General features: G+C 45.2%; 1 protein-coding gene across 1 annotated transcript in view; it reads right to left on the reverse strand.

Moving 5' to 3' along the window:
• Positions 1–6,594: 6,594 nt before the first annotated feature.
• IL17RA (interleukin 17 receptor A) overlaps positions 6,595–13,714 on the reverse strand; it is a 55,679-nt gene continuing 48,559 nt past the window's right edge. Inside the window, exons 11-12 of the mRNA XM_068277189.1 lie at positions 12,170–12,187; positions 6,595–8,202 (exon numbers count right to left, since the gene is read on the reverse strand). Coding sequence (XP_068133290.1) covers positions 6,788–8,202; positions 12,170–12,187 — 1,433 coding nt within the window. The 3' untranslated portion in view covers positions 6,595–6,787. The remainder of the gene's footprint in view (positions 8,203–12,169; positions 12,188–13,714) is intronic.

The raw sequence follows: 13,714 nt of genomic DNA on the forward strand, positions 1-13,714 counted from the left end.
ATGTCAGAGCGATTCTAGGCATGTTTAGAGACGCCTAGAGTTTTCGATAGCGTTTTTGTGTAACCGATTACAAATATTGTCACAGTAAAAGCTGTTACTGAACAGCTTCTGTAACAAAAACACCTGGAAAACTGCTCTGGTCTAGCATTTTTTCAGAGCAGTTTGAGCTTTTTGCTATACTTTACATTGAGGCAGAAACGCTTCTGCTAACCGCAAAAGTGCTGCAGAACCCACGTTTGCGGTTTGCTAAAAACCGCAAACCGCCGGTGTGCACCAGCCCATTGAAATACATTAGCCAAGCGCTTACCAAGGCGGAAGCGGTTTGCTGATCGCTTCAAAAAACGCTCGGTGTGCACCAGGCCTAAGATCTGCACAAGTCTGACATTTACAAAGGAACTCCACTGGCAAACCCAACAAGCAGGAGAATTATCTGTGGCAGCAGACCTGTAGCTACAAAAAAGGTCCTAAAAGTCAAAGCCCTAAGCGTAGATTTAAAACACTTTACGTTTTATTAGTAAAAATGTACAAACAGGGATCACCATATGAGCCAAGGCCCTAAAAACACAATGGATGTGCGTGCAATCAGTCTTTTGGGGGAAATGACAAAGGGAGGGGGGTCCTTATTGATCCCCCACCACGCCTTTTAGCGATATCGGTGTGGGTGTAACTATCCCCCTGTCAGCACACAAGGGGGTTGATTCACTAAACAGTGCTATTTCCTAATGCGCAGCGCTATTTCATAACGAGCGTACGTCATTACGCTGTGTGCGCTATCGGCATAATGCCACAAGCGCTATCAGCAGGTACGGCAGAGCGCGTTCATTAGATAGGGGTTGGTAGGAAAATAATCAAGAGCGGTGACGGGCGTAATACTTTGCGCCGTTAAAGACTTACGCGCATACAAAATTATGTGTTATTAATTTAAATAGTGTGTAGTTTAATAGTGTATAATTTAAAAACATAGCAAAGTTAGCATTCATTATCTAACATGCACTCACTCATCCAGCCAAACCTAAAACGGTTCCATCACTGAAGGAAAATTTAAATAAAAATATGAAAAAATATATTAACATTTGTCCAGGACTATTCATACTTTTTAAATGTCATAAATGCTAATTTATGTGATCAAGCATATTCAAGCATCTTTAAGGGGCCAACAACACCATCTAAATACATGTTCCCGATGGGGGGGAACCTGGGGTGCAGGAGGAGGGAGAGGCAACTTGGGGACCAGCAGTGCAGGTGCTCCTGCAGAGCTCAGGGGCCCTGGGCCAATTCTCCCCTTTACCTCTATGTCAGCTCCAGCACACACTGTGTCCCAGTTTCACAGTGTCCCCGGCAGTGTGCTGCAGCTTCACAGTGTCCCCAGCAGTGTGCTGCAGCTTCACAGTGTCCCCAGCAGTGTGCTGCAGCTTCACAGTGTCCCCAGCAGTGTGCTGCAGCTTCACAGTACACACACATTACACAGTACACAACACAAGTCACACTACACAGAATCCACATGTTACAATGCATACAGTTACAGTGATATACAATTAATAAAAGCTGTGGTTGCTTGGTATTGTACATATGACCAACACAATTTACAGTAATTACCATATTTTTCGGACCATAAGACGCACTTTTTCTCCCCCAAAAGTGGGGGGGAAAAGTCACTGCGTCTTATGGTCCGAATGCACCATTTTCTGTCCAGCACCGCTGGCTCTCCCATCCTTATGCAGCTTCATAGCACAGACAGGAGGCTGAGCGTGGTTGAATGCGCTTTATCTACAGCCCGACAAGTAGTTTTACCTGCCTGCTGTGAAGGGAGAGTTGGTGTGCACTGCGGTGTTTGCTTGGTGTGGCGAAGGACCTTGGAGTTGCCAGTGTGGACAATGCGGCAGTGCTGGGTGTCCTGGCGGGCTTGTTGCAGTATGGGAGGAGAAGGCAGCGGCCAGCCCAGAAGACATGCCTGAAGGAACTGCTGAGCCCCGAGCTGTGTTGCAGATGTCTCCTTCCGCGCTGCTCCCATTGCCGGTGCTAGTCCTGGAGAAGTTGGTCCGGATGGGAGGAGGAGCCAGCGGCCGGTGTAGGAGATGCAGCGGTTTCAGAAGTCCGGCAGGCCACTGGGAAGAGGAGATGCGGCGGTGCTGGAAGTCCCGGCGGGCCGTTGGGAGGAGCCGGCGGCCGGTGTGGGAGACGCGCTGCTTCCTGATGCGGTGCTGCTAGCCTTGGAGTAGTTGCTTTGATTCGGGAGGAGGAGCCGGCAGCCAGTGCAGGAGATGCGGGGGTGCTGGAAGTCCTGGCTGCCTTGTTTCAGTATGGAGGCAGCCCAGCCCAGAAGTCTTGATGCAGCTGCTAAGCTAGGGCTGGGGTGCTGATGTCTCCTCCCACATGAAGACAACGCACTGTTTGTTCTGCCTCATGATGAGACAGCTGGAGGGCCAGTGCACCCTGAAGCTCCCTGCTTGCAAGACCTGTACCGCTGCTGCATCCCAGGCAAGTCTTTATGTACAGTAAGCCCAGAATTAACCAACTGTAATTTACTGTAACTGGGGTGGGGAAGAAGATTACTGTAACTGGGGGCTCTTAATATGGGTGGGTATTACTGTAACGGGTGGGTGCATGGGTTTACTGTAACTGGGGGGGGCTATTAATATTGGGGGTATAACTATTACTGTAACTGGGGAGGTGGTGATACTTTAATTCGGGGAGTATTACTGTACCTGGGAAGGGGATTTCTGTAACTGGGCATGGATTATAGAGAGAGTTTTGGGGGAGAAGCTCCACAAGATGCCCCTGCACCATGGACGCACCAGGTTTAGTATATTTTTTCCCCCAGATTTTTAGCCTCTAAACCTAGGTGCGTCTTATAGTCCGCTCCGAAAAATACGGTACTACTTAAAAAAAATAAATTAAAAATTGCAGAGGACAAAAACTGAAAATTGTAAAGGACACATACAAACAAATAACATTTACTTGCCCAGTCTTAAACTATTCTGAAGCAAGTTCTGTTGAGCAAAGCTTATATAGATAAACAGCTGACAAATGTTAACATTACGCGCGTAAACTTCTATGCGCTCAAATTAATGAGCCCTATCAGTTTTACATGCACAATAACGCACGCAATTCATGTAGCGCTATTCAATAGCACTGTTTAGTGAATCAACCCCAAGGTCTAGTAAATGTCACTAGCCTGGGGCTAGGCTGCAAGTTCTATCTAAGAGGTGCTAAATACATATATACAGTGACAATACATCTATAAATTACAAGTTTGTGGGTGTATTGTCACTGTATATATGTATTTAGCACCTCAGATAGAAGTTGCAGCCTTTTCCCCAGGCTAGTGACATTTACCAGACCTTCATGTGTGGAGTCAGCGCTAGAGCTCAGATAGTCTCATACAGGTACGAATACTGCCCAGACATCCGACTCCCCGCTAGGCTTTGTCACTTTAATGTGCTCTATCAGGGAGACATAGGGGGATAGTTACATCCCACATCGATATCACTGAGGTGTGGTGGGGGATCAATAAGGACCTCCCCCTTTGTCAGTTCCCCCAAAAGACTGACTGACTGCACGCACATCCATTGTGTTTTTTAGGGCCACAGCTCACACCGTGATCCCTGTTTGTACAACATTTTTACTCTTAAAACTCGTAGTGTTTTAAATGAACGTTTAGGGCTTTGACCTTTTTTGCAGCTATCTGCTTTGCCAGTACACCCATTTGGAAAAGTTATTATACATGCAGCTGACCTGTAGCAGGAAAGTAAATTAAGGAGATTACACACAGCCTCTGAATCCATGTGACTATTTCTCATCACATCCATGCTTGAGATATATACACAAAGCCACCTAGTGGCAGAAGGGGGGGGGGGGGGGGGAGCAATGCCTTCATCGTGGTAGGGAAGTAGGGGAAGTTACGTTTTGTAGAATTTTGTAGATTTCCACCATTCCATCTATAATGTGCAGCAGAGGAGCTACACAGCACTGGTGGGTTTTACTTTCCCTCCATCTTAGTAGATATTAGAGCCACTCAGGCATGGCAAAACACTAAAGGCCAGATTGACTAAGGTAACAAGCGATATAGCAAGCCTAAACTAAATTCGTTAATACCCTCACCAGGATCAAATCCTGTTAACTCAAATAGATTTTAAACCAACACATGCTTGTGCTCCCCCTTCGAGGTACTTCCTACACCCTAAAATTCTCATAATTCCCCCTCTTCTGGCAAAAGTGGGGAGCATTGCAACTCTGGAGTAGCCTGCAAACTAACACATACATACATAGACTGTGTTGGAAGAAAAGCGGTGGCTGCCAGTGGCGTTTTCCTTTCTGCTCAAAAATTGAGGAAAGGAATCATAAATAATAATCAAAATACTTGCAATATATTTATATAAGAGTTGAGGGGGCTATGACTGCTTTTTAATCAACAAAGGTAGAATTTCACTTAAATCAACAGCTATAACTTTGACAAGCTAAATTTAGTTCACTGTGTGAGCATAGATTTGCATGTTAGAAGAAAATATTTGCTCAGTACAGCTGCCTGTCGATTCTTTTGTGTGACCTTATGTAAAGACCAAAACACATGCTTGATTAAAGTTGGCTGAGGTGGGCGATAAAACAGCCTCAGCTGATAATCAGGCGCGTGTACATGGTCCCCAACCACCTACAACGCAAACGATCCACCCGGCAGAATAACTCACTCGACGGACAACAACCCCTCTGCCCCCCTCCCCGCATAGCAACAGAGCGCATCGGCAGCTACAAAGCTAACGCGTCTGTACAGACTGGCCCACTCCCTGACAGGTTACATACGTCAGCAGTGTGTACGCACCTAAAAGAGACACTCCGACCAAGAATTGAACTTTATCCCAATCAGTAGCTGATACCCCCTTTTACATGAGAAATCTATTCCGTTTCACAAACAGACCATCAGGGGGCGCTGTATGGCTGATATTGTGATGAAACCCCTCCCACACGAAACTCTTGAGTACGTACTACTCCTGGCAGTTTCCTGTCTGTGAAAATTTGCTGCATTGTGGGAAATAGCTGTTTACAGCTGTTTCCAACTGCCAAAAAAGCAAGCAGCGGCTACATCACCTGCCAACAGTAAAAATGTCACCATGTAATAAATGTCAGAATGTAAATCAGGGATTTAAAAGATTTTACAATGGGCAAACACTGACAATCATTTATACATAATTATTGTAAAAATGAAGCACTTTTTTTATTACATTATTTTCACTGGAGTTCCTCTTTAAGGCATCTTTTCTACAGGCAGTTGATAGGCAGTGAAATGCCTCTCAAACTCTTACAACTACTTGCTGATGCCTGGTAACTGCTCACTGCTGCCTGGCAACTGCTTGCTGAGCACACAGTTCAACTGCCTGTGGAAAAGAGGCCTAAGGGTGAAGTCCTAGATAGAATTCATTACAAAGCAGTTATAACTTTTCAGGCTCAGCGCATTTCATGGCAGCATACAGGGAAGGTCACATGGTGCAAAGCCAAACAGACAAGCGGGAATGTGTTTCTCTAGGTTGACCATAGCAATATAAATCAGATCCTCTGCAATATAAATCTCTTTAAAGAGACACTGAAGCGAAAAAAAATATATGATATAATGAATTGGTTGTGTACTATGAATAATTACTAGAAGATTAGCTGCAAAGAAAATATTCTCATTTTTTTAATTTTCAGGTATATAGTGTTTTTCTAACAATGCATCATGCTCTAATATGTGCAGATTACACAACACTCAGCATTCAAAATGATTCTTTCAGAGCAGTCTGAACTACTGACCTCTCCTCTGGCACAGAAAAAGACATTTGTTTACTTACAGTTGAGATAATAAAAGTCAGATAACAGCCCTCTCTGACAAAGTCTTAGAGCTTAATGGCTTTTTTGCATAGAGATAACAACTGGAGTTTCTTAACTCTTCCTGTACTGGAAACAATTAGACTGATGTATCTGATCTTAATGTTTTATTTCTTAGCTGTGCTACACATACAAATCATAATATCATAATTTTTTTTTCGCTTCAGTGTCTCTTTAACCTGCCTGGCGTTCTATTAAGATCGCCAGGCAGGCTGCGGGAGGGTTTTTTTTTAATAAAAAAAAAAACTATTTCATGCAGCCAACTGAAAGTTGGCTGCATGAAAGCCCACTAGAGGGCGCTCCGGAGGCGATCTTCCGATCGCCTCCGGCGCCCAGAATAAACAAGGAAGGCCGCAATGAGCGGCCTTCCTTGTTTTGCTTATATCGTCGCCATAGCGACGAGCGGAGTGACGTCATCGACGTCAGCCGACGTCGTGACGTCAGCCGCCTCCGATCCAGCCCTTAGCGCTGGCCGGAACTTTTTGTTCCGGCTGCGCAGGGCTCAGGCGGCTAGGGGGGCCCTCTTTCGCCGCTGCTCGCGGCGAATCGCCGCAGAGCGGCGGCGATCAGGCAGCACACGCGGCTGGCAAAGTGCCGGCTGCGTGTGCTGCTTTTTATTTCAGCCAAATCGGCCCAGCAGGGCCTGAGCGGCAGCCTCCGGCGGTACTGGACGAGCTGTGCTCGTCCAGACCGCCCAGCAGGTTAAATACTGTATATACACAAACATAAATCAAAAGGTTATTTAGGCACTTTTTAAATCATCTGAAATCAACTTGGGCCAAGAAAGCAACCCTGAATCTCCCCTGTTAAAGGAGATGGTCCTCTGATTCCCTACAGTGGTCTCATTGGTACACAGGGAACAAACAAGCTCATTATTGATTCAGCCACAGCTGTCTATGGCATGTGTTGAAACTGTCACACAAAGTATTCTTTACACCTGTTCAAAGTTTGGTAAATCACCATTCTGCAGAAGAAATTTTAGTGACTCCTTTTGTATTTCTCTTAAATCCATTTCATGTGGGTTCCATGTGCTGTAGCCTTGGTCTGGCAACTGTGGTGAATGCTTACTTGGTAGAACTGCAAACGGGTCCATTTCAGGAGATACCAACTGTCTATCAAGGAAAACCTCTTCAAGGGGCTTGTTGACTAGATCTGGCTGTCTTATGTTCAGGTCCAAGCCAATTTCCTCAGCTCCATCTAGAGCATTCACAATTTCCACGTCATAATTTTCCATATCCTCGTAGGGTAGAATACTTTGTTGGAACAACATTTTTTGGGCTTCCCTCACCTGTTGCAAAGACAAGTCACTCTGATCAGACTGGAGAGGAAAGTCCTGGCTAAGTAGACTTTGGCTGAGTTCTTTCAGAGCTGGGTCCTCTCCAACAAGACAGGGTTCCTGTATGCAGACTGAGGTATGTGTACTTTCATGAAGTAGAGGTTGTAAAATGGACATTTCTGGACTGGAGTCAGACAGCAAAGGCTCAACGTGGATGCTTGAATGGCCAGCCTCAATAGTAGGATCCAAAACAACAGCTGGGGATGGTTCCAATATGAGTGGTGTCACCATACAGATTGATTCTTCAGGGCAAACTATTACAGGGTAGACTCGCCGACTGCAGTTCTCATTTATGTCTTCAACCTCTGTTGTATCTTCTAAGTCTGGGGTTAACATTGATGAACACTCTTGCTCAAACCAATCCACATTGACCTCCTGCCAGCTCCTGCACGTGTCCATCACCTTGACCATGTGCCTGTAGCTTAGATGTTCTTCATGCTGGACTTTCAGTTCCAAGTTGGGCTGGCGCCGTTCTTGTTTCTGGATATGGAAAAATAGATCTTGCAGGTTATCAGTCAGAGAATATTTTGGACAGATTTTTAGTGGGTCAGGTATGTGTTCCAAAGAGGCGATATGACCAAAATAGGCCACAGCATATTGTTGGCACAGCCTTCTCTCCTGAAAGTCGGGAAGAATAAGTGTTAAGGCAGGGGTGAAGAGGTCTCCCAGCAGGTGTTCTCTGTCTTCCTTCAAAGTCACTCTCTGCTGCTGACCATTCCGCTGAGCTTTCCACTTCTCTTGGGCTCCTTTGGAACACAGGATCAAAATTGTGCCATTTGTCCTCTCTATTTCACTCTTCTGATGACTCAGCCAAGCCATGGGCCCAATCATGCCAATTTTTTGAACGTGAAACCGGTCCAGCACTACATCCATGCCCCAGGCCTGGTGCAAGAAGTCAGCTAACTTGACTACTGCATCAACGTAGCGCTTGTGATCTGCAGAATAGACCAACCACACTTTCTGCTTGGTGGGAGGAGTGATAGTGGGTGTCGATATTTGTAGAGGCTTTCCTGTGGATGATAAAAAGAATCTAGTTAATGTAGAGGTTAAAGGAAGCAAAAATGAGATCTATATTCAAGATGGCAAATTTATTTGTGACACACACACACACACACATTTCACCTCTGACTACATCTTTAACCTTCTGCCGCCCGCGTCACGCCAGTGGGCGTGGCCGTGGCGGCAGCCCCAGGACCGCCTAACGCCAATTGGCGTAAAGTCCTGGGGCTCTGTTTTGCATGAGATCGCGCATCTCATGCTCGGAGGGCGGAGCTCCGCCCTGCCTTCAGTCTCCAAGCGGCTATTGCCGCTCGGGAGACTGTTAGACACGCCGTCTATTTACTAGGTGCAGCGCTGAGATGAGCAGCAGCGCTGCACTGGGGACAGCCGTGTGACACAGCTGTCCCCATGGGGGACAAGAGAGCGATCGGCTCTCATAGGCAGAAGCCTATGACAGCCGATCGCCATAATTGGCTGGCTGTGGAGAGGGAGGGAGCGAGGGAGGGAAGAAATTTAAAGAAACAGGGGTTTTTAAAGAAAAAAAACAAACAATAATATTTATTTTAAAAAAAATAAACATGGGGGGAGAGATCAGACCCCACCAACAGAGAGCTCTGTTGGTGGGGAGAAAAGGGGGGGGGGGAATCACTTCTGTGCTGAGTTGTGAGGCCCTGCAGCTTGGCCTTAAAGCTGCAGTGGCCAATTTTGCTAAAAATGGCCTGGTCACTAGGGGGGTTTAGCCCTGCAGTCCTCAAGTGGTTAAAAAAATGAATGTCCACATAAAACAGACCACAGCATTACCAGGTTAGTGAACTTTCATTTGAGTGTGCTTAAAATGGGACCAGGATTAATCATGCAATATGTTGTATGTAGATTATTGATTTTACCTCTGTTTTATGATATTGGCATAGTGGCATGTCACCTCCAGTATGTACAGTATGAGCCGTTACTCTGTGCCTGCTGTATTTACACTGATATTAAAACAGCTGCAGTGTTTGCTAATCTCCATTTGAAAAAACACACTTCGGTAGACACATAGCCGGGTGAAAATAAAAAAAAATCTACCCATCGAGTTCAACCAGAAAATATGGTACATCACTAGCCTGCACCCTTACATATCTTAGTTGTTCCAGAGGAAGGCAAAAAACTCTTACAAGGCTCAGACCAATCAGCCCCAAAAAGGGGAAAAAATACTTCATGACTTCAGATGACCGTTCTATATAATCCCTGCATCAACACTGCTAAGAATTACCAAGTAATTATACAGTGGGATGTGAAAGTTTGGACAACCTTGTTAATCGTCATGATTTTCCTGTTTAAATCGTTGGTTGTTACGATAAAAAATGTCAGTTAAATATATCATATAGGAGACACACACAGTGATATTTGAGAAGTGAAATTACGTTTTTTAGATTTACAGAAAGTGTGCAATTGTTTAAACAAGATTATTTTATATTTAGTAGATCCTCCCTATGCAGAAATTACAGCCTTTAAAGCTAATGTAACCCCGTATTTAAAAAAAAAAAAAAAAAAGTCAGATACTCACCTAAGGAGAGGAAAGGCTCGGTCCTAATGAGCCATCCCTCTCCTCTCCCGGTGTCCCCGGTGCTGCGCTAGGCTCCTCCGTTCGCATCCCCCGCCGAGGGGACTTTGGAAGTCTTCGGGAGCCGAGTCCTCCCGAAGACAGACGGCGCACACGCGAGTGCGTCATAGAGGGCGCACGCGCGTGCGCAGTGTAGAGCAGCCCGTCTTCGGGAGCACTCAGGCTCCCGAAGCATTTCCGAAGCCTCCCTTCGCTGGGAGACAGCGGTATTTGACCGAAGCGGTCGAATACCGCTACGGGGGAGCCAGGACAGCAGCGGGCATTGGGAGAGGAGAGGGAATGCTCTATGGGACCCAGAGCCTCCCTCTCCTTAGGTGAGTATCTGACTTTAAAAAAAAAAAAAAACGGGTTCCCATTAGCTTTAAACGCTTCCTGTAGGTTCCAATGAGAGTCTGGATTCTGGTTGAAGGTATTTTGGACCATTCCTCTTTCCAAAATATTTCTAATTCTTTCAGGTTTCTGAGCATGGACAGCTCTCTAACTCAAACCACAGATTTTCAATTATATTCATATATGCTTTTTGCATGCAGTCAAGCTAGTCTGTGTCATTTGTGTTTTTGACAATACATTTTGTACTATCTGACTTAATATATCGTGAACCCTGGCCTCTACTTGTATATTAGTTTCAATTATATTCAGGTCTGGGAACTGAGATGGACTATTCCAGAATGTTGTACTTGTTCCTTTGCATGAATGCCTTAGTGGATTTTGAGCAGTGTTTAGGGTTGTTGTCTTGTTGAAAGATCCAGCCCCTGCGCAGCTTCATCACTGATTCCTGGACATTGGTCTCCAGAATCTGCTGATACTGCGTGGAATCCATGCGTCCCTCAACTTTGACAACATTCCCAGTCCCTGCACTTGGCCACACAGCATGATGGAACCGCTACCATATTTTACTGTAGGCAGCAGGTGTTTCTTGGAATGCTGTGTTCTTTTTCCTCCATGTATAACATCCCTTGTTATGCCCAAAGAAACTCAATTTTAGTTTCATCAGTCCACAGCACCTTATACCAAAATGAATCTGGCTTGTCCAAATGTGCTTTAGTATGCCTCAAGCGGCCGTGCTGTGGGCGGAGAAAAGGCTTCCTCTGCATCACTCTCGCATACAGCATCTCCTTGTGTAAAGTACACTGAATGGTTGAACAATGCACAGTGACTTATTGATTATTGAAGGTAAGCACACACTTATCTTCATTTTAATCAGTTCTTAAATTGAATCCGAGATGAACTTTTATTAATTACGTAATTGTGTTCCTTACACATAGTTTATAGGGCATTCCTCAAGCCAAACACTTTTTTTGTTTCTGTTTTAATACACTCATTCCCTATAAACTAAACAAGCCTTGCCCACAGCTTCTCCAAAACGCCAAGGCACTCAGACCCATATAGCAAGGGCTCATGGGAGCTCAGTCTAAGCAGAAGGAGGTTACTAGCCAGAGATTTCAGAGGCAGAGGTGCAGGGGAAGTGAATTTTTCACAAGCTGAGGGGTGGAGATGCAGTTGCTGACAATGATGACAAACAGAACATGGCCGCTCTCATTGTATCACAGGATTAAATCATCATAAACTGTTGAAGCTTTTTGCAGCCAGATTTGCTGTGTAAACTATCTAAACTTTAGATAAGATATATAGACAAGTTACTTGTTATGCTGGATCCACACGGTGCGTTCGCGCACTCGATTTCCCGCTCGATTCCCATCGATTCGTTTATTTCCAACATGTCCGATTTGGATTTCAATGGATCGTTGGGTCGATTCGCATGCAAAGTATGCCGAATCGACCTAACGATCCATCGAAATCCAAATCGGACATGTTGGAAATAAACGAATCGACGGGAATCGAGCGGGAAATCGAGTGCGGGAACGCACCGTGTGGATCCAGCATTATAGTTCGTTTTTCATCTCGGATCCGCTTTAACTGTTTATAATCCATTTGGGTGCCTATGGATTTGTTTTCCCTTAGATGAACTGGAAGAGAACAGGCTCCTGATGTCTAAATCCTTACAGCCAACTATCGAGTCATGTGATAGTAAATCCAAATAAAACTACAATTATTTTAGGGCTCATTCCCTCTAACTAGCATGGTGTGGGTGTGCGCAATAGATCCCTCACTGATCAGATTTTGTTCTGAGAGGGATCTCTCTATTGGGCAAATTGGGTGGTCATCTACTTGTGTATGGCCACCTTTATAAGTGTCTGAAGTCAATCGACTAACTGGATATGCAGGAAGCCACAAAGCATACATCTGCAGTAAGCCGGCGCAATGGCTGCCAGTCACGAGAATGACCTATAGTGCTAAGTGGCATTCTCTTTTATCCCATTAAAAATATTAGCCATTTTTTTCTCTGTTTTGCAAGCAAATTCAGCGCTAATTACCTGGATGGCAGACACGATCTGAAAGAGAGAGAGAGAAAAAAAAAAAAAAAAAGAAGAGATAAATAGTTAATACTCCTTGTGACACAGTGTAGATTAACATTTTTCCTGCAGCTCTGCACGATGTGAGTCACACTCCACCCACTGGCATAGAATCCAAACAAGGACGGAGCTGTGAGTCACCATCTGTGACACCCACAGAGCAGTCAGGAACATACAGCACTGGGGGGGGGGGGGGGGGGGGGATGTTCAGCTGCATAGCTTGTCATCTTCAGTCTCTGCAAAACACTCATTGCCTTAAAGGGAACCTGCAGCAAGCGGGATATGGAGGCTCTGCCATTTTTATTTCCTTTTATAAAATACCAGTTGCCTGGCTATCCTGCTGGCCTTTCTAGCTGCAGTAGTTTCTGAATCACACACCTGAAACAAGCATTCAGCTAATCTTATCCACTGTCCAATTTTACCACCTCCCTATAGTATGAGGTTCAACAGCATAGATCCCAACTATCCCTCTCTTGGAGGGACAGTCCCTCTTTGGGAACCCAATCCATTTGTCCCTCTTTCTTCCTCATGTGTCAATCTTTCAGGACTGATGTGCATAGCTTTGTAAATAGGTGTATTTTTCTCCTGAAAATGTGTTTAACTGACTCTAAACTTTATTCCCATCCTTTAAAATTGATATGTTTCTTATTTTCAAATGTTAATATGAAGGAACTGAACCAGGATAGAAAGGACCAGTGTGATTTGAATTATAAAACATTTTTCTTATGAAATCTTTATGGTATGTGTCACGAAGATTCGTGAAAAAATGCAATCGATTCATGAAGAAACGCAATCAGCTTTCTGATTGTTTTTCACGTTTCCAATTAGATTGTATGTCTAGGGACCGCACAGAGAAAAATCTGGAGTCTGTCTATTCATGTGACTACAGCTCTCCTCTTGAGCTGACAATGTTTTTCCTCTAATTACTGAGAACAAAAGAAATCTGAAAAGAACCCAAATGGTCATTTTTCATGGCAGAGGAAGCCCGAGCAGCTTTTATCCAGCAAACTTGATGTGGCCACTGTGTCCATATTTAAAATAACTCTATTGTATAATGTTTTCCTTTTTAAGAGATACCGTACCTTGTGTCCATCAGAGGCTTCAATACTGCCTTGCTCATTGGTTCACCCCATGACCCCGGCGCACGTGCGCCGCAAGTCATGTGAGGGGCCAATAGGCGAGGCAGTATGGAAGCCTCTGATGGACGCTGCAAGCATCGCGGCTGAAGATATCCCGATCTGCCCAGATTACACTGACACAGGGCTGATGCAGGGTCAAAACGCCACAGAGGGGACCTGCATTACCGATATACAAGGGCTACTGCCATGCCGCCCGGGAGCTGTGAATACCGATCGCGCTGCTGCTGCCGCTCGGGGGACAAGCTACAAGAGAGGACACAGGAATTACAGATCATTGCAGCGGCTGCTGCTATGCCACCTGGTGAGTTCTGAACACAGATCCTGCTGCTGATGCTGCCACTGCTCAGGGGACAAGATACAAGACGGA

Source organism: Hyperolius riggenbachi, chromosome 3 (assembly GCF_040937935.1).
Source record: "Hyperolius riggenbachi isolate aHypRig1 chromosome 3, aHypRig1.pri, whole genome shotgun sequence".
Lineage (NCBI taxonomy): Eukaryota > Metazoa > Chordata > Amphibia > Anura > Hyperoliidae > Hyperolius > Hyperolius riggenbachi.